At 50.0% G+C, this 22,703-nt stretch overlaps 2 protein-coding genes and 1 long non-coding RNA gene across 4 annotated transcripts in view; 1 reads left to right on the forward strand and 2 right to left on the reverse strand.

Moving 5' to 3' along the window:
- Positions 1-1,102: 1,102 nt before the first annotated feature.
- On the reverse strand, positions 1,103-6,608 carry LOC127009831 (uncharacterized). Of its 2 annotated transcripts, XM_050883190.1 has the most exons (6): positions 5,870-6,440; positions 4,808-5,029; positions 3,860-3,968; positions 2,605-2,766; positions 1,982-2,130; positions 1,106-1,690 (listed from the first exon to the last, which is right to left on the reverse strand). In XM_050883190.1, the coding sequence occupies exons 1-6, from the start codon at positions 6,087-6,089 to the stop codon at positions 1,560-1,562; spliced, it is 993 nt and encodes a 330-aa protein (XP_050739147.1). In that variant the 5' UTR covers positions 6,090-6,440; the 3' UTR covers positions 1,106-1,559. The 2 variants fall into 2 exon arrangements, with proteins under 2 accessions (XP_050739148.1, XP_050739147.1); XM_050883191.1 differs by lacking the exons at positions 4,808-5,029; positions 5,870-6,440 and adding an exon at positions 6,495-6,608 and having other exon boundaries at positions 1,103-1,690.
- A 3,174-nt stretch (positions 6,609-9,782) lies between these two features.
- LOC127010241 (uncharacterized) lies at positions 9,783-11,062 on the forward strand. The gene is made up of 2 exons (XR_007762992.1): positions 9,783-10,771; positions 10,812-11,062. It is a non-coding gene; the product is annotated as an uncharacterized LOC127010241 (long non-coding RNA).
- A 1,340-nt stretch (positions 11,063-12,402) lies between these two features.
- LOC127010192 (mucin-19-like) overlaps positions 12,403-22,703 on the reverse strand; it is a 44,277-nt gene continuing 33,976 nt past the window's right edge. The window contains 13 exon segments of the mRNA XM_050884068.1: positions 12,403-12,863; positions 13,172-13,304; positions 14,594-14,914; positions 15,074-15,227; positions 16,593-16,718; positions 16,895-18,578; positions 18,646-19,044; positions 19,108-19,402; positions 19,435-20,247; positions 20,612-21,104; positions 21,725-21,895; positions 21,949-22,601; positions 22,604-22,703. Of these exon segments, the coding sequence (XP_050740025.1) occupies positions 12,827-12,863; positions 13,172-13,304; positions 14,594-14,914; positions 15,074-15,227; positions 16,593-16,718; positions 16,895-18,578; positions 18,646-19,044; positions 19,108-19,402; positions 19,435-20,247; positions 20,612-21,104; positions 21,725-21,895; positions 21,949-22,601; positions 22,604-22,703 (5,379 nt within the window). The 3' untranslated portion in view covers positions 12,403-12,826.

The following is a 22,703-nucleotide window of genomic DNA, read 5'->3' on the forward strand; positions in this document are numbered from 1 at the left end:
GTTAGCTCACCTCAGTGTTGCCACATCAAAAAGTAAAATTCCCACAAACTGTCTTTTTTTCCCACAAACTCCCACAAACTTAAACTGAATTTCTACCAAAACTTCCACAAATTATATAAAGCTCAAGTATAGGATCAAATAGTATTTTAGATAGAAAATACAAGCCGAAATGGAAGTAAGATTAGTGAGAGCCTACCTTGAAAATGCCAGTATTTCTTTCCCAAATATTTACCACAAACAGGGGCCTTACCACTTCATGTAGGCCTCACATGAGAAGAGACAAGGAGAGGCATGTCAGGGGCTTAGCTGGGTGTATTTTCAAGTGGAAAGTAACATTTAATCACTTGAGTTGTGATGATGATTCGAGCATTGTTCCTTTTGTTGAAGGGTTGCACCAATTTACCATTTTTTACGTTTAGTTGTCTCTGCACTGTATCCCCTCTGATAGAAAGAGAAATAAAATGAACAAGCAAGAGTGTGCATAGTTTCCATACTTATATCTGGTTATCAGTAAAAATTCTACTAATGTAATTTTTTCTTTACAGCGTAACTATTACTTCCAGGAATGCATCAGTCGGGATATTGTTCTTTAGATACTTATAAAGTTTCAATCGTACACTGGTGAAATGAGACAACCAACTATAACAAAAATATCCTTTTAATTATACTTGGAAAAAAAAAAAAAAAACAAACATAGCATGCTGTTTTTTCACATTAAGCCCACCATCTTCTCCAGGGCTGCAGCTGTTCTCTCAGCTGAAGATGCTATTCTGCCAACAGCAGATCCAACTTCATCTACAGCTGATGCTATTCTGCCACTGGCAAATCCAACTTTATCTGCAGCTGATGCTATTTTATCGAGTATTGTGCATGCTTTTTCTGTCTGGCTATCAATTTTAGACTCGAGTTTGTCCCTAAACTCGATTTGCCTTCTTGAGCACCTCTTGTAGGCGGCAGATTTGTTCTCTGCTGCCTTCCTCTTCTGTCCCCTGAAGGATTGGTCTGGTTGGGCGGCACCTGTGTTGGGAGTAGAGGAGGTGCATGGAGGTGCCCAGTGTCTTGGCCTGAGAACTCTGCAAAATAAATGAAACATATTTGGTACATATCTTGCAATATTTTCACAACATGGCACCACTTAAGCACCCCATGCTCTACTCATATTTTCACTCCTCTGGGGTCCTCATACTTCTCTCACTCTGTCAATAATTCATACTCTCTCTAATCACCTAACCCAAGTGACCAGTCTTTGGCAAAACATCTGAACTCCTTCCACACTGTGCTTATCTCTTTTATGAAGAGTCCAAGCTTGACATCCATACATCACAATCCCTTAAAAGTATGGCTGTGCCAGATATTGATTTGCCCGGATAACCGGTATCCAGCAAAATGAGGTTAGCCGATAACCGGCAATTTTCCATTGGCCAGATCTGGATATCCTTTATGTTAATATCCAATTATCCAGCCGGCAAGGTGTAATATCCAGTCGGATAACTGAGAAAGGTTAGACAAGTTTGGCTGTTCAAAACAAAGAAGGAAAAAATATTGTTCAATATTGTTGATTAAAATATGAATATAACTTCCATACCACGTTCTGCACGGCCGTTGATCACAATACGACTGGCAGGGCTTTCCAAAAGGGTCTGCGGCTGCTCTGGCTGTCCTAAACGGACACCTCCAATAGGAAAGGCTTCTGCAAAAACAGAATTATATTAAATTACATAATGAGTTATGTTAGCAGTATATTGCACCAGGTGAGAACACTATGCTTGAATCACATGTTAAAACATACTTCAAACATAAAACAATTATCTAAAATATCCTATTTTATATGGAAGGATGCAGCAGTTTGTTTTACAAATTCCACATGAATGTACTGTTGGATTTTATAGTTTGCTAACTTTGTTATTAAACATGTATAACCAAAGGTTTGCATAAAAATAATTCAGTATTGTTCATTAAAATATGAATATAACTTCCATACCACGTTCTGCACTGCCGATGATCGCAATAGGACTGGCAGGGTTTTGCAAAAGGGTCTGCGGCTGCTCTGGCTGTCCTGGCAGTGTTGGTGGTGGGCCCCCTCCAGTCTTGTGAGTTTTTCTGATGAACTGGCTGTGATCCTTTTTGACACTGTAAGAACCCATACGTTTTCTGTTGTAGACACTGTACCATATTTAGTTATGTGAACAGTGGCAGGTCTGGTTAGGTTAGGTTAGGTCAGTTTTGGTTATGTTAGTTTTGGTTAGTTCAGGTTGAACAAGGACGACATAGGGTGGGTGCGGCTCTGGTTGAGGAGCATAAATTTTTCAGTATAAGACAGGCGCCTGGCTCTCGTATGCCAGTCAATGAACCTGCTGCACGTTTTTGTTTTGCCACTTTCGAAAGGACTGTAAGACCGACCCTAAGAAAGCCTACAGGTGATACGGGCTGAATGTTAAAATATATATATATATATATATATATATATATATATATATATATATATATATATATATATATATATATATATATATATATATATATATATATATATATATATATATATATATAAAAGGATAAGGTGGGGTCGGCTGACTGAACTAGGAAGGTAACTTGATTACTCACCTGGTGTTACTTGGCTTGGACTTCAGCATAGGGACAAAGGTGGTACAGTTACTGAGTGGGTCCAAGTCTTCAATGGGCTCATCCTTGATGCAAACATCCTCCTCCTCCTCCTTCTTAATGCCAATCTCGTCACACTGGGAGAGAGCATCTTGGGAGTGATCACTGTGGATGAATGTGAACAGATAATTGGCGCATCAAAGTCAGACTAAGGAAAATGCTGACAACAACATGGCATGAACACATTCAGAGGGGAAAGCCACTAACTTAAAAAGTGGTTAGTCTGCAAGACAACAAACACTGAAGTCAAACAATCACTTAAGGTGATCATTTGGGGAGGCAGTGGCTGAAAGGTCAGTATGTGGATGTGACATCCAGAAGGATGAAGGTTTGCATCCTGCCCACTGCTACAAACACACTGGCAAATTTTCAGTCATTGCCGAGTGGCCTAAGACTACCCACATGCTGTCCTGAAGACCAGACTTAATTTAGACTCACTAAAAAGGAAATCAAAGATGAACTCCAGGGGACAGCATCTGCCAACCAAGACGGCACCTCAATAAAACACCTACTCGTGCTGTAACAAGCTGAGGCCAACCAGAGCACCACAAACTGAACATATAAAAACACTTACTTGTGCTGTAACAAGCTGAGGCCAACCAGACCACCACAAACTGAACATATAAAAACACTTACTCATGCTGTAACAAGCTGAGGCCAACCAGAGCACCACAAGCTGAACATATAAAAACACTTACTCATGCTGTAACAAGCTGAGGCCAACCAGAGCACCACAAGCTGAACATATAAAAAGGCTACTGGTCCAATAAAATATTGCAACGTAATTTTTGCTGGGACTGAGCACTTTACAGGAAGGGATATTTATATTCATGTGTCAGCCATCTTTACTTGACATGCATTGTTTTGTTAGATAAAAAGTTTTCTTTGGAAATGAATAAAAGTCATTCAGTATCAAAGGGTAATTTCATCATCAAACTTGCATGTAATTAATCTGTTTGTGTTTCTACCAAATATAGAGTTACGTCATTGGAATTTGGTTTTCTTTTTCTCATCATTATCGTACCAACGACAGTGCATGTGGCGGTTACTGGAAGCTTGAAATGTGCCATACTATTTGCCTGAGCAGTGCCATCTGATTTTTACCCTCTTTTTGTGGCACTGAGCTGTCTACTTTACTGTAAAACAAGAAGAAAAAAGTGACTCTTTCCTGCCAAGCTTGATAGACAACACTGCTTACCTCACGCTATCCACCACTGAGGGCTGCTGTGTAGTGGATGAAACTTGGTGGTCTATTGGCTCCTCCTTCACTTCCGTCACAAACTCAAAGGGCTCCATCACGTCCTTCCCTGCAGATAAGAAAGGAAAATGATGAGCTTGGTCTTGGTTTAGGAGGCAGTCACCCCATTTGGCAGTGACTATAGCCTATACAAATAATGACTAACTCTTTCCTGTCAAACATGAAAATACATAAAAAGTTATACTTCTCCAGTATACACTACACAGGCTTTCTCCAAAAATTCTCTTCTACACTCTCAATCATCCTTCTGGTCCCTTCCTGGAGAATACTCAGCATCACCACATGAGAAGCACAGACTTAATGGAGGGACTGTTTTTGCATCTCTAGTGAGGGTAGTGGGAATAAAAAGTAGTCTGTTTTTATTATTATGCTGGCGCCGGGGATCGAACCGGCGACCAGCGAGACGGGAGAGCCACTCCTTAACCAGTCGGCCAAAGAGGTACCTTCGAGACCTATTACCTACCATGAGGTACTTGGGATGGGAAGGGGGCCTGCATGGAGACTAGCCCAAAGGAACCCCCGAGGCTGGTGTCATAGGGTGGATGTGGCGACGTGCCCCCCAGCGTATGCCCCCATTGATTGATTGATAATGATAGTCTGCATGTCACTGTTGATACCATGATTTACATTTTGGCCATATTAACACAAAAAAAAAGGTGGGTCTTACTTGGCCTGTAATACACTCCCATGACAACTTTGACTTGTGACAATTCATACCCATTTTAGAAGAGGTTTTTTAACTTACATCAACAAAATGGATGAGAATACATTTTATGGTGATATGAATATTTTTTTATGGAAAGGTCTGTAATTCCATAAAAAAAAAGAAAAACAAACAAACATGGAACAGGCTACTTGTTGATGGCATATATCAACATAACCACTTGCCAACATAAACTTTGTCACTGCTAGGTTGAGTGTATTCCTGCATGTCCATGAGTGTCTGCGCTGCCATAAACATCTCCTTATCCTTCTTCGACTTTCTCTCCTGGATCCTTTGATGCCGAGCACAACTGATGGCGACCAATTCCTGGGACACTTTACGATGACCAAGGTTCTGTGTTGGGGCCCAGTCTGGATTACTAGTATCATCAAGGATTGCTGGTCGTCCTGAAGTAACAAATAGAATGCGCGGTAAATAATGAGTTTATCTCAGCGGTCGCTTTCTAAGACAATATTTATTTATTTCCAGACTAAAGGTCAAGATTTTTCTGGTGAGCATTGTTTTAAATCCATAAACCAAAAATTACCTATATAGAATTTAGTCTGGTAATTATTGAGTTGAGCTCTGTGCCTCCAATATACACTTAAGGGACTAAATCCATGTCCCTGAACCATAATATGATAGAGCTAGTACTTAAAATTAAAGAGAAGAGACAGGCCTAATAATGGATTTAGTCCCTTATGATAGGGAGGTGTAATGTCATCTTTTGATGCTGCGGAGCTCAACTCAACAATTACCTTTAATCTACAGGTGTGCCAGACAACATAACAGTGAAATTCAGTTCAAAACTAAACCTAACCAATATGCAGTCCTTGTTATTGACTAAGATACATAACAATGACAGACTGTTGAAAAGGGAAGCAGGAAAAAAAAAAAATGCAATATAAGCCATATAATATAAAATTCTGCAGCCCTGCATGGCACAATATGAACAGTAAGAGAACACACTGTCATTAAGTTAGGGTTAGAGTCGGTGAAGTTTGATTTGACATGGTTAGTTTACCTGTACAAGATACCGTTAATAGGTACAGAGACTATAATTGTTCATAGTATAAGGAATTATTTCAAGGAACAATGATGAGATGTCTGGTCTGTGTCTTTTTAGTGAAGGTGGTGGTGGCGCCGCTGGTGAGTTACTGAATCCTGTGCCACTCCTGTGTGTCTCTCGGTTAAATTATTGACTATTCGAATGTTGTGCCTTAAATAGGAAACAAATATGTACTTACCACTCAAAAAATGATCACTGCACACGAGGAGATGCCTTTTTCCAGCCTCGGTTAAGCCAGCTCTTGCCAGATTTGCCAGCCACTTCCCTCGCCGTACTCTTGTAATTTTCTCTCTCTTCCCTCCATACCTCTTGTCCACCGCTGGTAGTCGGAAGTAAAACTTTTCCGGGAACTTCGTCCGCTTGTTTGCGCACCCAATAACACCACAGAATGCTGGCATCTTCGCAAATTCAGTGTCTTTCGTATGATTACCAAAGTACCTCGCACGTCAGCTGATAACACAGGCTGGTCCCACACAACGCTAAGTGCATCGTCTGCTGCTGCCTTCCTCTTCTTTTGACCTGTGACGCTTTGTATCGCTTAGGTCCTCCTCCTTTCGTTCTCTTTTCAGCATTACATCACTTTCTTAAGCACTTCATCCTGAACTTAGGTTTTCTGTCTTTTTCTTTCCCTGATTTACTTGCCTGTGTGTTTTGCTATTTTCCACTATTACACTTTTCACTCCACTTTTACTGCTCAGATTTTTTTTCCCAGCAACATGTCAAGAATTTTTTGTGTGTGTGAGAGAGAGAGGGTGTGACGTCACGTGCAAGGAACTGTACCTTCAATGAAGTAAGTGACCTACCTTGTGTGCGGCGTGTTTGTGTTCAGCAGCAGAGAGAATAATATCAGCAGAACTCCGTGCTGCACTGCTGCCTGCAAAGAGCTCCCTGTTGCACTGCTGCCTGCGTCTTCCTGCCAGTGTTGCAAGTGAGAAAAATATAAATGTATCCAAAAACGTATCCAAAATATACAAAAAGTATGCATGTAATGCAAAAAAGTATCCAAAAAGTATCCAATAGTTTTTTTTTTTACGATATGCCCTATAATTCATGAAAAATGTGATAACAAATAAATTATTTCTTACCATTATGTTATATGTCATACGGTTGGCAGCAAAGCTGCTTATTGCTGCCTAGGAGTGGAGAAATGTTGTATACATTACACATTTGGAGCATTACCCTTTGATTGGGTCATCCGCCATCCTGGGCCACAACACAATAAGGGGGTGGCCATGGCACATGACATGTGCCACATGTGGCACTTTAAAACCTGCTACATGAAAATGTCTTCTGATCTATGAATTATTCCCAAAACAGTTGTGGGGGCTAAAATCACCCGGAAAAATATAGTCTACCTATCTTCCCAGTAGTCAAGAGGATAAAAGGGTTAATGCTATAAGCAAAACACGAATATTGCAAGATGTTAGCACTAGATATTTTCATTATGTAGTGCTTTGAGGCAGTGCAAGGATTGCGAAGTGCTGGGTTATTTTAGCAATTGTCTGTGTGAGGTGGTGGTGGTGCCGTGGTGGTGATAGCCAAGCACGCCACCCCACAGACAAACTATTACGATATGTTATTGTTAGCTACTCATAATACCTTATCACAAACTTTAATAAATATTACTATTACCTTTCTGAAGCCAGCGTAAGAGAGACATTCTTTTTGTCTTTAGCAACACTGTTACTGCCGCCAACACAGTCAGCCAGACACTGGCTTTAGCACTTCGGGTGGACGGCCGCTCTCCCGACTCTCGGACGCGTACAGAACGAGTCAACAAGCCAATGACGTCACTGACGTGTTTATTGAATTTACTCCCCAATCTTCACCCTTACGAAGTGGTTAATATTACCTAATTAGGAGCGATGTAGTAATTATGGGTTTTGGTTGGCTTTCACATTTGCCAAAAATAATAAATAATAAAGTGGATATTGAAAAGTATCCAATTCTCTAGAAAAAGTAGCAAAATGTATCCATTTTTGGCCATTCATAAAATTTCGTATCCTTTTGCTCATCGTCGTAAAAACGTACCAGTAACATCAAAAAGTATCCAAAGGATACTTTCGTATCCATACTTGCAACACTGCTTCCTGCACGAGCCCGAAAGGGGCGGCCGTCGACAAGTTCGTGGTCAGCAGGGTGACGGCCGAATTGGGGCGGCGGGCTTTTTTTTTTTTTTTTTTTTTTTTTTACGTCTCCGCCTATTGCGCCGATAGGCTTGCTTGAGGGGCCTGGATGGTATTCGGCCCCAGCCCGTCATGGCGCAGGCAAGTGTTTATAGTAGCGCCATCTTCTCTTGGCTGCACGTGTAGCCGCTGCAGTGAGAGGCCCAGCAAACTCCGTCCCCCAGATGGCGATTTTTTTTGGCGACACCAATCCTTATTCTTCTTTTGGAGTGTTTTATGGGGCTAGTTAGGCTGTGGGGCACAGCCTCCAGAGCCCCGTCAGTGGTCGTTGCTATCAGGTGTTTCCGCGCGGCTCTTTCAAAAAATCAAAACAATAAACAGGTACCGGTACCATACTACCGGTACCGGTACTAGCGACACCAGCTATACGGAACGGTACCGGTACGAGACTGCTCGCCACCGGTACCAATACTGACAAGTCGCTCGATCATGGTGTCCCTCATTTCTTCCTTTTATTTGTTTTCATCGTTACCAATGAGCGGCGCTGATGTAATATTATTGCACAATATTAATGAACCTTGGCGGTCCTTCGCTGAAATCTCCATCTTGGGAGACTTCAATGTTCACCACCAGCTTTCATCCTCTTTCACTGAGCGGCCTGGTGAACAAGCCTACAACTTTGCTCTCCTCAACGACTCTATCAAGCTGTTCTCTCCGTTGGGCTCCTCCGATCACAACCTTATTTCTGTATCCTGTCCTATCGCTCCTGTACACCCTCTGGACCCACCGAGGAGGCGATGCTTCTGGCATTCTGCTTCAGCTCGGTGGGACGACCTGAGGATGTACTTTTCCGATATTTGATTTGATTTGAGGATTGTTGCTGCCACGCAGACCCCTCTGTGTGTGCCCAGCGCATCACAGAGGTGATTGTCTCTGTAATGGAGGCATACATTCCACGTACTTTCTCTACTCCTCATGCTAAAAAGCCTTGGTTTAATCACGCTTGTTCTCGTGCTGTCAAAGATATAAAGAGAGGCAGCTCACAAAAGGTTCCAGAGCCTTCGCACACCTGCTAACCATGACCTTTACATTTCCACCCGGAATCGTGCCAAATCTATTCTTCGACTTACCAAAACCTCTTTCATCCATAGTAAATGTCAAAACCTTGCTTTTTCTAAATCTTCTCGGGACTTCTGGCACCTAGCCAAAAACATCTCCAACTTCATTTCTTCCTCTTTCCCTCCTCTCCTTAACCCTGACGGCAGCTTCACCGTCTCATCTATCTAGGCTGAACTCTTCGCTCACACTTTATGTAACAACTCCACTCTGGACGATTCTAGGCATATTAATCCTACTCATCCCCCTTCTGACTCCTTTGTGCCTGTTATTAAGATTCTTAAGAACGATGTTTTCTATATGCCCTCTCTGGCCTCAACTCTCAGAAGGCTTGTATGGACCTGATGGAGTGCCTCCTATTGTAATTGTATTGTATTGTACACGACCACCGCATGTGATGAGACACATGAGAAATTAATCCAGACAAGGAAAGGTTTTGCCGGCGCCGGGGATCGAACCCGCGACCAGCGAGACGGGAGAGCCACCCCTTAACCAGTCGGCCAAAGAGGTACTCCACTGGCAGAGGGAGTTATGGGAGGGCTAGCCGCCGCACTACAGAAGCAAAATAGAAATGAATAAAAGAAGAAAAAAAAAGAGGGAAAAATAAGGAAAAACAGAAAATTAAAAAAAGAAGGATAATTTAAATGAATAAAAGAAAAAAGAAAATGAGGAGATGGAGGAAAATAAGAAAAAACAAAGAAAATAGAAAAAAGGAAAATTGAAATGATTAAAACAAAAAATAATACAGAACACACACACACACACACACACACACACACACACACACACACACACACACACACACACACACACCAATAAAACACATCCAGAATAAATTAAAATGGGTTTATTAATATTAATGCAAAAAACACACTAACCACTAAAATTATGAGAGATTAGGAATAGTAAAGGCATTGAAGGACCAGGTAGAGGACACACACACACACACACACACACACACACACACACACACACCAGGCAAGAGACTACACCTGGGGGCCTTAACGAGTGTCCGGCCAGGTGTGTCTCAGGCAGGTGTTTGTCCGTCTACCTGTCCGTCGGTGTCTGGCAAACCTTAGTCAATTGAGCGTTTTGCCGACACCTAAAAAATAATGATAAAAAAACATAGGAACCCAAAAAATGAAAATAGAAATACATAGAAAAAAAAATAAAAGTACATAAAAATATACATAGGAATAAAATAATAGAAAAATAAAAATAGATAAATACAGAGAAAGAAAATAATAATATGGAGTTTTAAAAGACAATTCAAATCCATTCCTTCGCCTGAAAAAAAAAAAAAAATACATAGGAACCAAAAAAAAAAAATAAATAAATAAATAAACAAAAATAGCAATACACAACAAAAAATAGTACTAATAATGGAGTTTAAGCGACAATCCAGATCCATTCCTTAACCCCACAAAAGAGATCAATGGTTAATAGTCGTAATAATAATAATAATCGTAGTAATAATAATAATAGTAATAAAGACACAGGTATCACATTAATTAAGAGCGGCCGACAGGTGTGTGTTTCTCAGGTAGTAATTACAGGTGTTAGCGTCATTAACGAGGGCAGTCAAGGTGAGCACAGGTGAGTATTGTCTTAGCCGTTAATTGATCTATTCGTCGTAAATGCAACTTAAGTAAATGCATTGGAAAAAAAAATGAAATAAAACCTATAGGAATGCTGGAGTAATGGGGGAGTGGATAAATGTAAGGTAAGGAAAGGTAAGGTAAGGGAAGGTCAGGTAATGGAAGGTAAGGTAAGGAAAGGTAAGGTAAGGGAAGGTCAGGTAAGGAAAGGTAAGGTAAGGTAAGGTAAGGTAAGGAAAGGTAAGGTAAGGTAAGGTAAGGTAAGGTAAGGTAAGGTAAGGTAAGGTAAGGTAAGGTAAGGTAAGGTAAGGAAAGGTAAGGTAAGGAAAGGTAAGGTAAGGAAAGGTAAGGTAAGGGAAGGTAAGGTAAGGAAAGGTAAGGTAAGGGGAAAGAAGGTCAGGTAAAGAGACTAATTAATGGGTTTATAGGTAAGGAATAAGACAAATAATAATGATAATAATAAAAAAATCATCAGTGAGCATTAGTTTCATATCACAGTCTAGTCAGGAAAGGAAAAGTTTCAGCGACAAAGTTTCATCGGAAAAAAAAAAAAAAAAAAAAAAATCGGGTAATCGCAAAATAAAACCACAATGGAAAAATAAATAATGAATAAACAAGAAATGCAAAAAACGCTGTCGTGTGTAGTGAAAAAAAAAAAAAAAAAAAGATATATTAGGTTACGCAACTACTAGAGTATTCGCTAAGATTAACGTTATTATTATTATTATTATTTTCTATCTTGGCGTTGTGAGCGATAGGCCGTGAGCCCCCCCGCACCCCGCCCCAAGTTCTGTTTTTCCCCCTGTGTTCTGTCTCTCCTTCATCTGTTTCTCTTCTTAGTTCATTTTTCATTGTTTTATCCTTTGTCCATTTTCTATTATTTTTTTTCTTCGTTCATTTTTCGTCCCTTTTTCCTCCTCTTTCGACTATTCATCCTGTTTTTCTTCCTCGTCTGTTTTCTCCTGCATCAAATTTTTCACTCCACTTTTCTCCTTTGTCCGTTTTCACTCCCTTTTTGCTCCTTCATCTATTTTTTTGTTCCATTTTTCTTCATGTATTTTTCCGTCACATCCATTTTTCATTATTTTTTCCTCCTCTGTCAACTGTTCATCCTGTTTTTCTTCCTCGTCTGTTTTCTCCTGCATCAAATTTTTCACTCCACTTTTCTCCTTTGTCCGTTTTCACTCCCTTTTTGCTCCTTCATCTATTTTTTGTTCCATTTTTCTTCATTTATTTTTCCGTCACATCCATTTTTCACTGTTTTTTCCTTCATCTGCTTTCCTCCTTTTGTCGACTCGTATAGTGGCACCCTGCAAGGCCCGTTTCCACATAGCACAATAGCAACCGCACCCCAACACACCCTATTTCTCTTTCCATAGGGCAGATTATACACCCTCACACCCTCAGCTGGCAGAGTCACACCCTTCATGGCTTACACAGGGCAGATTACACCAACATACACCCAGTTTGCAAGGACACACCCACCCCACAGTCAATATAGATCAGATTACACCTCTACACCCACAGTCTAGTACACCCAGTTTCCGGAGACTTTAACCCACCCACAGTTTACCAAAGGGGGAAGTTAACACCTCCAAACACACATATTTAGAATCGTCTTTTACGGAGGTGATGTTTTCAGTCGTAATTCTTGTTCCTTCCTCTTCCTACATTCATAGCTTCTTGGTGACCTCTTACGCTTCAAAACCTTATCTTCCGGGACACCCCAAAAATCTTCGGGCAGCCACAAAGTCTTCCAGGAACCCCCAAAATAATCTTACAGTACAAATTTGGCCCATTTCTAAACAATTCGAAGCTAACACACCCATATTTGGCAAGGCTTTCATCGAGGTTGTTGTGGGTATTTCAGTGGGTAGTTTTATGAGCCCCAAAAGTCTTCCAGGAACCTCCAAAAAATCTTACAGTACAAATTTGGCCCATATCCTCAAACATTCCGAGGCTTACACACCCACATTTGGCAAGGCTTTCATCGAGGTTGTTGTGGGTATTTCCATGGGTAGTTTTATGAGCCTAGTGATAGCTGGACAAGGCTTCTGCACCATGGATGTAAGAAACAGTCATGAGAACCCAACTGATATCCTTTGTGGCCTTGGGAAATAGTTGTTGTGGAGCTGAGAGTGTCTGAGGGTACGAGGCATTTCTTTCAGGACGGGCAAATAATCTTTCTTTTTGAGCTTCTTCTTCTTTGGGTGTCTTCCAGTCTTCCTTCCTCCCCTGAAGTCTTCCTAAACCACCACGGTGTCTTCCGGTCTTCCTTCCTCCCCTGAAGTCTTCCTAAACCACCACGGGAGTCTTCCTCTTCGTCTTGGTTCTGGAATAAAGGATATGGGTGAGATTTTAAATGAAACCTTGAATAAGTATCCCATTGGTGTGTGTGTGTGTGTGTATTTACCTAATTGTAGTCTACCGGGCCCGAGCTAAGTTCTAATAGTCCCGTCTCCATATCTACATTTATCCAGCCTTTCCTCTGTGTGTGTGTGTGTGTGTGTGTGTGTGTGAGTGTTCCTACCTGTTGTCTATACCTTATTTATCTATTTATTGTATACTTATCACCCCAAGGGATCACTTATCACCCCAAAGCCAAAGAAACTCTAGTACTTCATCGCCCCAGGGTCTTACATGACGAGTCTGGACTGCGAGGTGACCTTCTTGACCACGGTGGAGGGTCTTCCCAGGGGGTCCTTGGTCCGCTCCACCACCACGCGCTCTCCGGTGGTGCCCTTGACTGCGCGTCGAGCGTCGAAGTCCTTGGCTGCGGGAGAAGAGGAGGGAGGGGTGAGGGGGTGAGGGTCGTATTTTAAAACATTTCGTCGCCCAAGTTCACATATTTGACATGGCTTTCGTAGGAGCTGTAGGCCTTTCCAGGGGTAGTTTTATGACCCTGGTGGTAGTTTGACCTTTCTTCTGTACCATGAACCTTAAAAACACTAATGAAAAACAGATTGATCCCCTCTTTGACCTTTAGAAATAGTTGATGTGAGAAGCGATGGTGTCTTAAAATACAGCCCTGAGACACGAGTGAGAAATGGCCTTGAGCCACAGGATATTAACCCGTTGGATGCGGATTTCCTGCAAGAAGACATCACCAAGCTATAGGAATGAAACAAAAAGTGTATGCTATAATTCAATGAAGAAAAATGTAAACGCATGCATTTTGGGAGGGGATATCCAGCACACCTTCTATTCTTCCTCTTCCTCCTCCTCCTCTTCCTCCTCCTCCTCCTCCTCTTAATCCTCCTCCTCCTCCTTCTCCTCCTCCTCTTCCTCTTGCTATAATTCAATGAAGAAAAATGTAGTCATGCATTTTGGGAGGGGATATCCAGCACACCAATACCACATAGGAAACACTCCACTATCCACCACAGAGGCAGAGAAAGACCTGGGAGTATATGTTTTCAGGCTACCATTGAAGGCGATATTCATGCCAATCGCAGCGGACGGGTTAATTGGCTTCAGGATAGAGTGTCTGCCTTGCATCTCGAGGCCTGGGTTTTGCAAAAAGAATTGTTCTTCCAAAAGGATCAATTTCTCATGTGCTTCGAGAAGTGGAAACACCTCTATGAAACTGGTGGCAGCGGTGGGATGGACAGGACATTGGATACAAATGGACAGTCCGCGTCTATCAGAGTTCTGGCCTCACTACCATAGAAAACGTGATGTGAAGAGTTACACGGAAAATCGGAGCATAGAGAAATTGTTCTACATGGCCAGGAGATGAGGAATCCTTTGACCCTATGCTAGTGTCTGCCTCCTGTTCCGACGACCTGTAGGATTTGCTAATACACTCAAAGTTGACAAGGATAGCTATTACTGAATTGAAACTACACGCACCTCCAATCTCATCAGTTCACCTCCAAGCACCTCCAATCTCATCAGTTCACCTCCAAGCACCTCCAATCTCATCAATTCACCTCCAAGCACCTCCAATCTCTTCCACGCACCTCCAATCTCATCAATTCACCTCCAATCACCTCCACGCACCTCCAATCTCTTCCACGCACCTCCAATCTCCTCAATTCACCTCCAATCACCTCCACGCACCTCCAATCACCTCCACGGAGCTGGTCGTCTTGTTGTTCACCCCCTCCGTCGTGAAGGTCTTGGCGCCGTGCTTGTCCGTCACCGAGTGCGTCATGTATCGCTCCCCGTCCGTCGAGGTCCGCATCTTCCTCGACACACCCGCCTCGTCCTCATCATGATCCTCTCCGTTGGCGAGGACCACAGCGGCGGCGTCCTCTCCTTTTTCTCTCCTGGTTCCTGTCAGCGCTTCTGTTTCCTTCTCGTTTGTCCTCGCGTTGTCCCTGCTGCTGGTGTCCTGCTTCTTCCCGTTTTCCTTTACTTGCTTACCGTCTTTAGTTAGCCCTGAAATGAGAGGTGGTTTTAGTCTTTCTGCCGCTACTTTAATACTGTGATTATACTACTACTATTGCCAACGGTGTAGATAGTAAAGAGGGGACACTGGAGCCATTCACTTGTAACCGGTACTACTACTACTACTACTACTACTACTACTACTACTACCTGAAGATGACGTCTCCTTGGTCTCCGTCAGCAGCTCGCCGCCGCCAGAGAGCGTCCTGGAGCCTCGCCGCACCACGCGCCGCGCCACGCTCCGCGCCACCCGCTTGCCGCCGCGCTCCACCTCCTCCGTCTCGTGGCTGAACCTTTGCCCCTCCTGCCGAACATAAGGGCGTTAGAGGGTTACAGGGACAGAGATATTATAAGTAACTTGATGTGACCCTGTCCTGAACACACGAATTTACAATTAATCTTAATCTTTAACTTAGTGGTTTAAGATTAATTGTAAATACCGGCCCTGAGCTTATGGTTGATACGCATGAGCCAAAGAACAGGAGAGTTTGGCAGTTATATGTGGCTGGTTTGACTTTCTATTTCCATTTTTGGGAGGGGGTTAGTGAGGAGGGTTGGATTTTCACGGAGTTAAGTTGTCAATTAATAACTCAGTCGTAAAAAGTGATAAACAACAACAAAACAAACTAACCACGCATTGAAAAACGGGTTGAAAAAGACAAATCTGCCACATTTTTGGGAGGGAGTTAGTGAGGAGGGTTGGATTTTCACGGAGTTAAGTTGTCGGTTACAAACTCAGTCGTAAAAAGTGATAAAAAACAACATAACAAACTAACCACGCATTGAAAAACGGGTTAGAAAAAGACAAATCTGCCACATTTTTGGGAGGGAGTTAGTGAGGAGGGTTGGATTTTCACGGAGTTAAGTTGTCGGTTACAAACTCAGTCGTAAAAAGTGATAAACAACAACAAAACAAACTAACCACGCATTGAAAAACGGGTTAAACAAAGACAAATCTGCCACATTTTTGGGAGGGAGTTAGTGAGGAGGGTTGGATTTTCACGGAGTTAAGTTGTCGGTTACAAACTCAGTCGTAAAAAGTGATAAACAACAACAAAACAAACTAACCACGCATTGAAAAACGGGTTAAAGAAAGACATATCTGCCACATTTTTGGGAGGGGGTTAGTGAGGACGGTTGGATTTTCACGGAGTTAAGTTGTCAATTAATAACTCAGTCGTAAAAAGTGATAAACAACAACAAAACAAACTAACCACGCATTGAAATTTTGAAAAACGGGTTATAAAAGACAAATCTGCCACATTTTTGGGAGGGGGTTAGTGAGGAGGGTTGGATTTTCACGGAGTTAAGTTGTCAATTAATAACTCAGTCGTAAAAAGTGATAAAAAACAACAAAACAAACTAACCACGCATTGAAAAACGGGTTAAAAAAAGACAAATCTGCCACATTGTTGTCCAGAAAGACTAGTGCGAGGTTTAAAAAAATCAGGCGTTTGTTCTTCCGTCCTTAGCCTGGCTCCGGATGTTGAGGTGGCCCTACTGCCGCCCTAGTTGTGTCACCCCGGCCTCCTCCTCGTCCTCCCCTTCCCGGCACACCTCTCCGCGGTACTGCTGCAGACAGGTCCCTCCCCGTGTTCCCCCCTTAACTAGATTGCGCCCCCCCGCCCTGCCCGCGTGCCCCAGGGAGGGTCAGCACGCCGCGCCTCACCTTCTTGACGAGCTTCCCCGGCACAGAGGTGGACGCCGCCCAGTCTTCGAGGGCTCGCGAGGCGGTGCTGCGAAAGCTTGGCTCCCGCCGACACCGACCACTGCCGGAGCGACTCACGGGGCGGGCCTGCGGGGAGGAGGAAAGCGTGAGAGGGGGGTGAGGGGGTGGAAGGTTACTTGGCATCTCAACAATGTAAGATGGGTGATGGGGAGTGAGGGGTGAGGACTGAGGAGGTGAGGTTACCCAGCACCACATCAGGGGGGGGGGGAGGGGGTGAAGGGGGCTGCTGGGCACAGACGCACCTTGTCCGGGGCGGGCAGGCGGGAGCGCTTCACGGTGGTGCGGGTGTGCGTGGCGCCGCCGCCGGCCTCCACCACCGTCTCGTGGGCAGAGTCCTCCTCGGAGTTCCTTCGCTCCTTCTTGGCCTTGAGAGACGTTCGGGCATCCTCAGGGCGGTTCCTTTTCAGACTAGAGTTACGGCGGACCACCTTGTTCCTGGAAGAGGGCGTGGTGGGACGCGGAGCGCCCCGGGGGGCGGAGGAGCCCTCCTTAGGGCGCCTCTGCCCCACGGCGGCCCCGGCCGTGGACAACTGTTGCTTGAGGCGCTGCTTCGGCCTGGGGGCGGCGGCAGCCGACTCAGCCTCCGCGGGAGCGGGCGGCGGGGCAGGGCTCGGCGGGGCGGGGCTTGGCGGGGCGGCGGCTTCCGTGGGGCTGGTGGGCGCCGCCGCGTCGCGTCGGTACCTGTGATTCAGGTGCGTCAATTCCTCCGAGAACGAGAGTTTGGGTGAAAATTTATAGGCGGGTGACTCGGGGCTGCCGCCACCCTCCCGCCGGGACAAGATGTCGCTGAGGGACACGGGGGCGCCGCCCCGCGGAGGGTCCTTGTCGGGGCCGTCGCCTGACTCCGGGGACGTCGATGGCCTCCTGCTTCCGGAGTCTGTCCTGAGGCACTCGGGGCGCAGGGAAGCCCTCGCCCGAGAGTTCCTGGACATACCTGTGGCTTCCTCCGCGGACACACCTTTGGCGGAGGCCTCGGCGCGGGCCGGCGGCCAAGTGGCGTCGGCGTGTGGCCTGAGGGGCGTGGCCGCCATTGCCCGCAGCGTGACGGTCGGGGCAGCTAGGGCGGTGCGGCGGCTCAGCGCGGGGCCGTCCTCCTCTCCCCACTTCCTGCCCCCCTTCCGCCGCTCCTCGCTGCGTTCCCGCAGTCTGAAGGAGGACCTGAAGGGTGCCGCCACGCTGGGGGCCGCGTCTTCGCCGCCGCTCAGCTTGGAGAGCGGCGCGATGTTCTCCTTCTGGTCTTCGCCCAGGCCCCGGCCACGGCGCTCCCCGCGCAGGGCGCCCTCCGGGATGACGCCCAGCCTGGCGGCCACGTCCGCGGCGTCCCGCTTGAGGAGGCGCTCCGGCGAGGCGCGCGGCGAGGCGAGGGGCGACGAGCATCGCGACGACGACCGCGACGAGTCGCTGAGGATGGACGCCAGGCTGACGGGGCCGCGCCTGCTGCCCTGCTGCAGGGCGTCCGGCCCACTAACAGGGCCCTTCACGGGGCTGTCCACGTCGGAGGCGGGGGCGGGGGTGGAGGTGGTGGGCGCAGTCTTGGGCACGGGAGGTGAGGCCGGGGTGATCGGGTCCTCGGGGGGCGGCGGTGTAGGGGGCTGAGGAGGGGACGTGGGGGGGCCGAGGGTAACGGTGAGGCTGGATGAGAGTGTTCGAGGGGGGGAGGAGGGGGCGAGGGAGTCGTGGGTCTTGAGCGAGGCCAAGGCAGATCTCCTTGCGGGGGCCACAGGGCTCACGCCCTCCCCTGGGGAGCGATGAGGCGTCGTCTGGAGGGGGCTGGCGGGGGTTGCTCTGGAGGGGCTGTTGAGGACGCCTGAGGCTCTTCGACTCGGGGCGACGGGGGTGGCGGGGGCGGCAGCGGGGCAGGTCGGCGTTAAGCAGAGCGTGCTGCGGGAGGTGAGGCTTGGGGCGTCTGGAGGAGGCGGCAGGGAGCTTGGGGGAGGGTGTGGGCGGGGGAGCGGGGTCAGGGGCTAAGGAGGTGAGCATTTTGGTGAGCCACTCCCGGCGGGCTTCGGGGTCCTTGATGCTGCCCCGCCCCGCCACGTCCCCCGTCTCGGGACTGCCGGGCTCCCCCGCCCCGTCCTTTACGTCAAGGCGGGGTGGGGCGGCGGAGGGCGTGTTGGCGGCCCCAGGCGTGTTGGGTGAGCTTGGCGTGGCCGACGAGGCGTGGGCGGCGCGGCGCAGCTCCGCCAGGATTTCAGAGGCCCTGAGAGCGGCCTCCCCCACGCCGTGGACGCCGCCCTTCTTGTCAGGGGAGGCACCGGGCCGCCGGCGACGCGCGGCGAGGTTGAGGAGCGCAGTCGGCGCCGCAGGGAGTCCCGCGCCTCCCCGCCGGGGGAGGGCTGCCGGTTGCTCTCGGTGAGCACCCCGTGGGGCGGGGCCACCCGTCGGTTCTCTCCTGGAGTGCGGTGCGCCGAAGGGGACCTCCGGAGAGCTGGGCTGGACCTGCGGGGGCTAGGGCTGCTCCTCCTGCGCAGGGCGGGGCTTGTCCTGCGGGGGCTGGGGCTGCTCTTGTGGGTTGCTGACCTGTGTGAGGCGGGACTGCTCCTGCGAGGGCCTGTGCTGGCCCTCCGCGGGGCGGGGCTGGCCCTGCGTGTGCTGGGAGCGGGACTGACTCTCCGCGGGGCGGGACTGGTCCTTCATGGGCAGGGCTGGCCCTCCGCGGGCGGGCTTGTCCTGCGGGCAGGGAGCGACGCCTGGGGTGGTCGCGGCGCGTGGGGCGGGCGGCTCGGGGCCAGGCTGGGGTCTGCGGCGGGCTAAGGATCTTCTTCACCATGTAGGGGAGCGCATGGTGGGGTGGGGGCCGGGGGAGCCGGGGGCCGCGTGGAGGGGTCCTGCGGGATCTTCTGGAAGAAGATGTCGTCGGCGCCGTCCACGGTGCCGTTGATGTCCGTCTTCTTGTCGCGGCTGAACCTGGACATGAAGGCGCCGTGCATCCTGACCAGCTCCTTGATGCGGCTGGACACGGGCCGCAGCGACAGTCCCAGGTTCAAGCGGTTCCGCTCCTCCTCCTCCAGCCGCTGCCGCTGCCGCGCCTCCCACTCCAGCAGGCCGCCGCCGCCTCCCCGCCTCTCCTCGCGCCTGCGGGGGCCGCGTCTTGTCTCCTCGTCCACCACCTCCACATGCACCAGGCGCGGCATGGGACTCTCCCCCGGGGGTCGGCCGCGGGACTGCTTGGTGGGCGTGGCGGGACCGTGGGGCGGCGGGGCAGCGGAGGGCCTGGAGGGACTAAGCGCCTTACTTTCCCCGCTGAGGCGCGCCTCCCGGGGTCGCCTTTCCCCGGGGGTCATGGAGGTGGCAAGGGGGTCGCCGCGCCCCGTACCCTTAAGGTCCTCCTCCTCCTCTTTTTTGCGGGGCGGGCGGGTCACCGAGTCTACGGGCAGCCCTCGGGGTCGGGCCTCGGCGGGACTGCGGGGATCGGGGTCGGGGCTGAGGCCGAGGACCGGAACGCGTTGTGGGGCGGGGCAGGCGACGGGGTCGTGGCCGGGCAGGACAGACTCCTTGTGCAGCCTAGCTTTGGAGGCCGGGGCGGGGCCGGAGTCGTGCTCTGGCGGGGCGGCAAGGGCGGAGCTGCGGGGCTCACCGGCTGTGGAGGAACATGCTCGTTAGAACACACACACACACACACACACACACACACACATACACACATGCATATGCAAACGCACACACACGCGAAAGCAAACACACACACACACACACACACACACACACACACACACACACACACACACACACACACACACACACACACACACACACACACTCAGGCAGTACAAGGGGCTGCATGCATCCTTCGGGAGGGGGTGCAAGGGGGTGTAGGGGGTGGTGTTGGGTGAGCAGTGAGGCGGGGGCGGGGGGGGGGATAAGACGGAAGAGAGGCGCGTTACCGTGCCCTTCCAGGCCGTCCCGGCGCCCCAGGGGAAGAGGGGCGGCATGCTGCCCCTGGGAGGTCACAATCTTACCTGCAGGGGGTGGGGCTGGCAGCAGCAGGTGAGGGTGGTGGTGAGCAGCGGGGTGGGCAGAGTGTGTGGGGTGTGTGCCGGGGTGTGTGGGTGTGGGCAGCCTGCCCTCGCCCCCCCCTGCCCAGCGGGGCCGCTCCCGGGGGAAGGCGATGGGGGGCGGGCGGGCCGAGGCGTCGGTCACCTCGACAGAGTCACTCTCGGGGGCCACGTCGTCGTGGCGACATGGGGGTGACGGCGGCAGGCCAGGGGGGCTGGCGGCGGGGCGCGGGCACGAGGGGACTGATGGCCTGGGCGGTGGGGTGTCCTGGGGGCCGCTGTCCTGCCCCCTGGGCCCGGCGGGGGGGTGGTGAGTGGCCGCCCCTGCAAACAAGGCCAACATGATGACACGGCTCCCGCGGCCACACCCGCGCCGCGCCGCGCCGCTGACAGTCCCGCCTCCGGCCACGCCCCGCCGGGCCGCGCCGCGCCGCGCCGCCGCCGGGTTAGTGGGCCGCTGCACCACGGGTACGGCTAAGTAGAGGCGTACCGGTGGGAGCGGCGGGTTAGTGGCGGCGCTGCGGGGCTGTCCTGCGAGGCCTGGACGGCGGCGACGGCGGCGTGGGCGGCGGCGGTGCTAGTGAAGCCAGGCGGGGCTGGGGCGGTTAGTGAGGCGTGTTAGGAGGGAGGGGCGGGCCAGGGCTGCAAGACAGAGGGCGGGAGTTAGTAGACCCTCCACCGCCACGCCGCGCGGGTGTTAGCTGTGCCATGCCACGAACACACGTCACACGCATGCCGTGCAGCACACACACACACACACACACACACACACACACACACACACACACACACACACGTCACGTACTGCTATGTACACAGACACACGCACACTCACAAAAACACACACACACACACACACACACTCTTGTCACGTACTGATATGTACACGGACACACGCACACACACAAAAATACACACACACACACACACACACACACACACACACACACACACACACACACACACACATACACTTGTCACGTATTGCTATGTACACCCACCCCCCACACACCCACACCCACACCCACCCCCACACACACACCGGAGGAGGCCAGGCTGCAGCCAGCCCCACGTGGCCCAGGCTGGAGGCGGCAGCAGCTCCCTGGCGCCGTGTCGTTCCCGCTCCTCGTCGTCCTCGTTGGCCTCCTGGTCGTGGTCGTCCTCCGCAGCCTTCCTCTCCCTCGCCTCCAGCAGCCCCGCGCCCCTCCGCACCTCCTGCTGCCTGAGGGGGAGCGGCGCGCCCTGTCGCTGTGTGGGGGTGAGCTGAGGGGCCGTCTGTGTGGCGAGTGTTCGGAGGGGACGGGTCGCGGGTCGTGGTTAGTGGGCGGGGGGGTAAGGGGGGAGGGGGTTGTGGTGGTGGCGGGCTGCTGCTCCCTGGCGTGAGGCGACACATGGCGCAGCTTGATGTTAAAGAAGCTGCCGTTAGTGGCGGAGGCGGCGGGGGTTGCTGTGGGGGTGTGGGAGGGGGTGGGTGTTGTGTTGGGTGGAGGGGTGTGGGTTGTGGTGGCGGTGGCGTTGGGGGAGGTGGCCGCAGTGGTGGTGATGGTGGTGGTCGGGGCGTGGGCGGCGCCTCCCTTACCTACACAGTCCCAGTCTAGGGAGGAGGTGTGGAGGTGGTGGGAGTGGTGGTGGTGGTGCTGTACCTTGTGGCGCGCCTCGCCCGCCGCCTCGCGCCGCAGCTCCTGCACGACGCTCTCCACGGACCGCCGCTTCAGGATGCTCTTGGGCCGCGGCCGCTCGTCCGCAGCAGACACCACCTCGGGCACGGCCTCGGCCTGCCGCAGACTCTCCTCCAGGAAGTGCAGCAGCTCCGAGGCGTCCTCGCGGCCCGTCGGCACCGGGAAGTCGTACTCCTCCACATTCTGGTTGAGCTGCGCGGCTGTCATCTGCGTTGGGTCCGGCCCCGCCCCCGACTCGACCTTGGCGGAGCTCTGGGCCAGGCCGCGCGGCTGCCGGGAACAGGGTTGAGCGGCGTGTCGCCGAAACGCATCACCGGCCGCTTGCTGTCCCCGTCGCCGGTGCCGCCGGCGAGCTGTTGGCGCGGGGCCTGGGAGCG

Source organism: Eriocheir sinensis, chromosome 42, assembly GCF_024679095.1.
Source record: "Eriocheir sinensis breed Jianghai 21 chromosome 42, ASM2467909v1, whole genome shotgun sequence".
NCBI classification, from domain to species: domain Eukaryota; kingdom Metazoa; phylum Arthropoda; class Malacostraca; order Decapoda; family Varunidae; genus Eriocheir; species Eriocheir sinensis.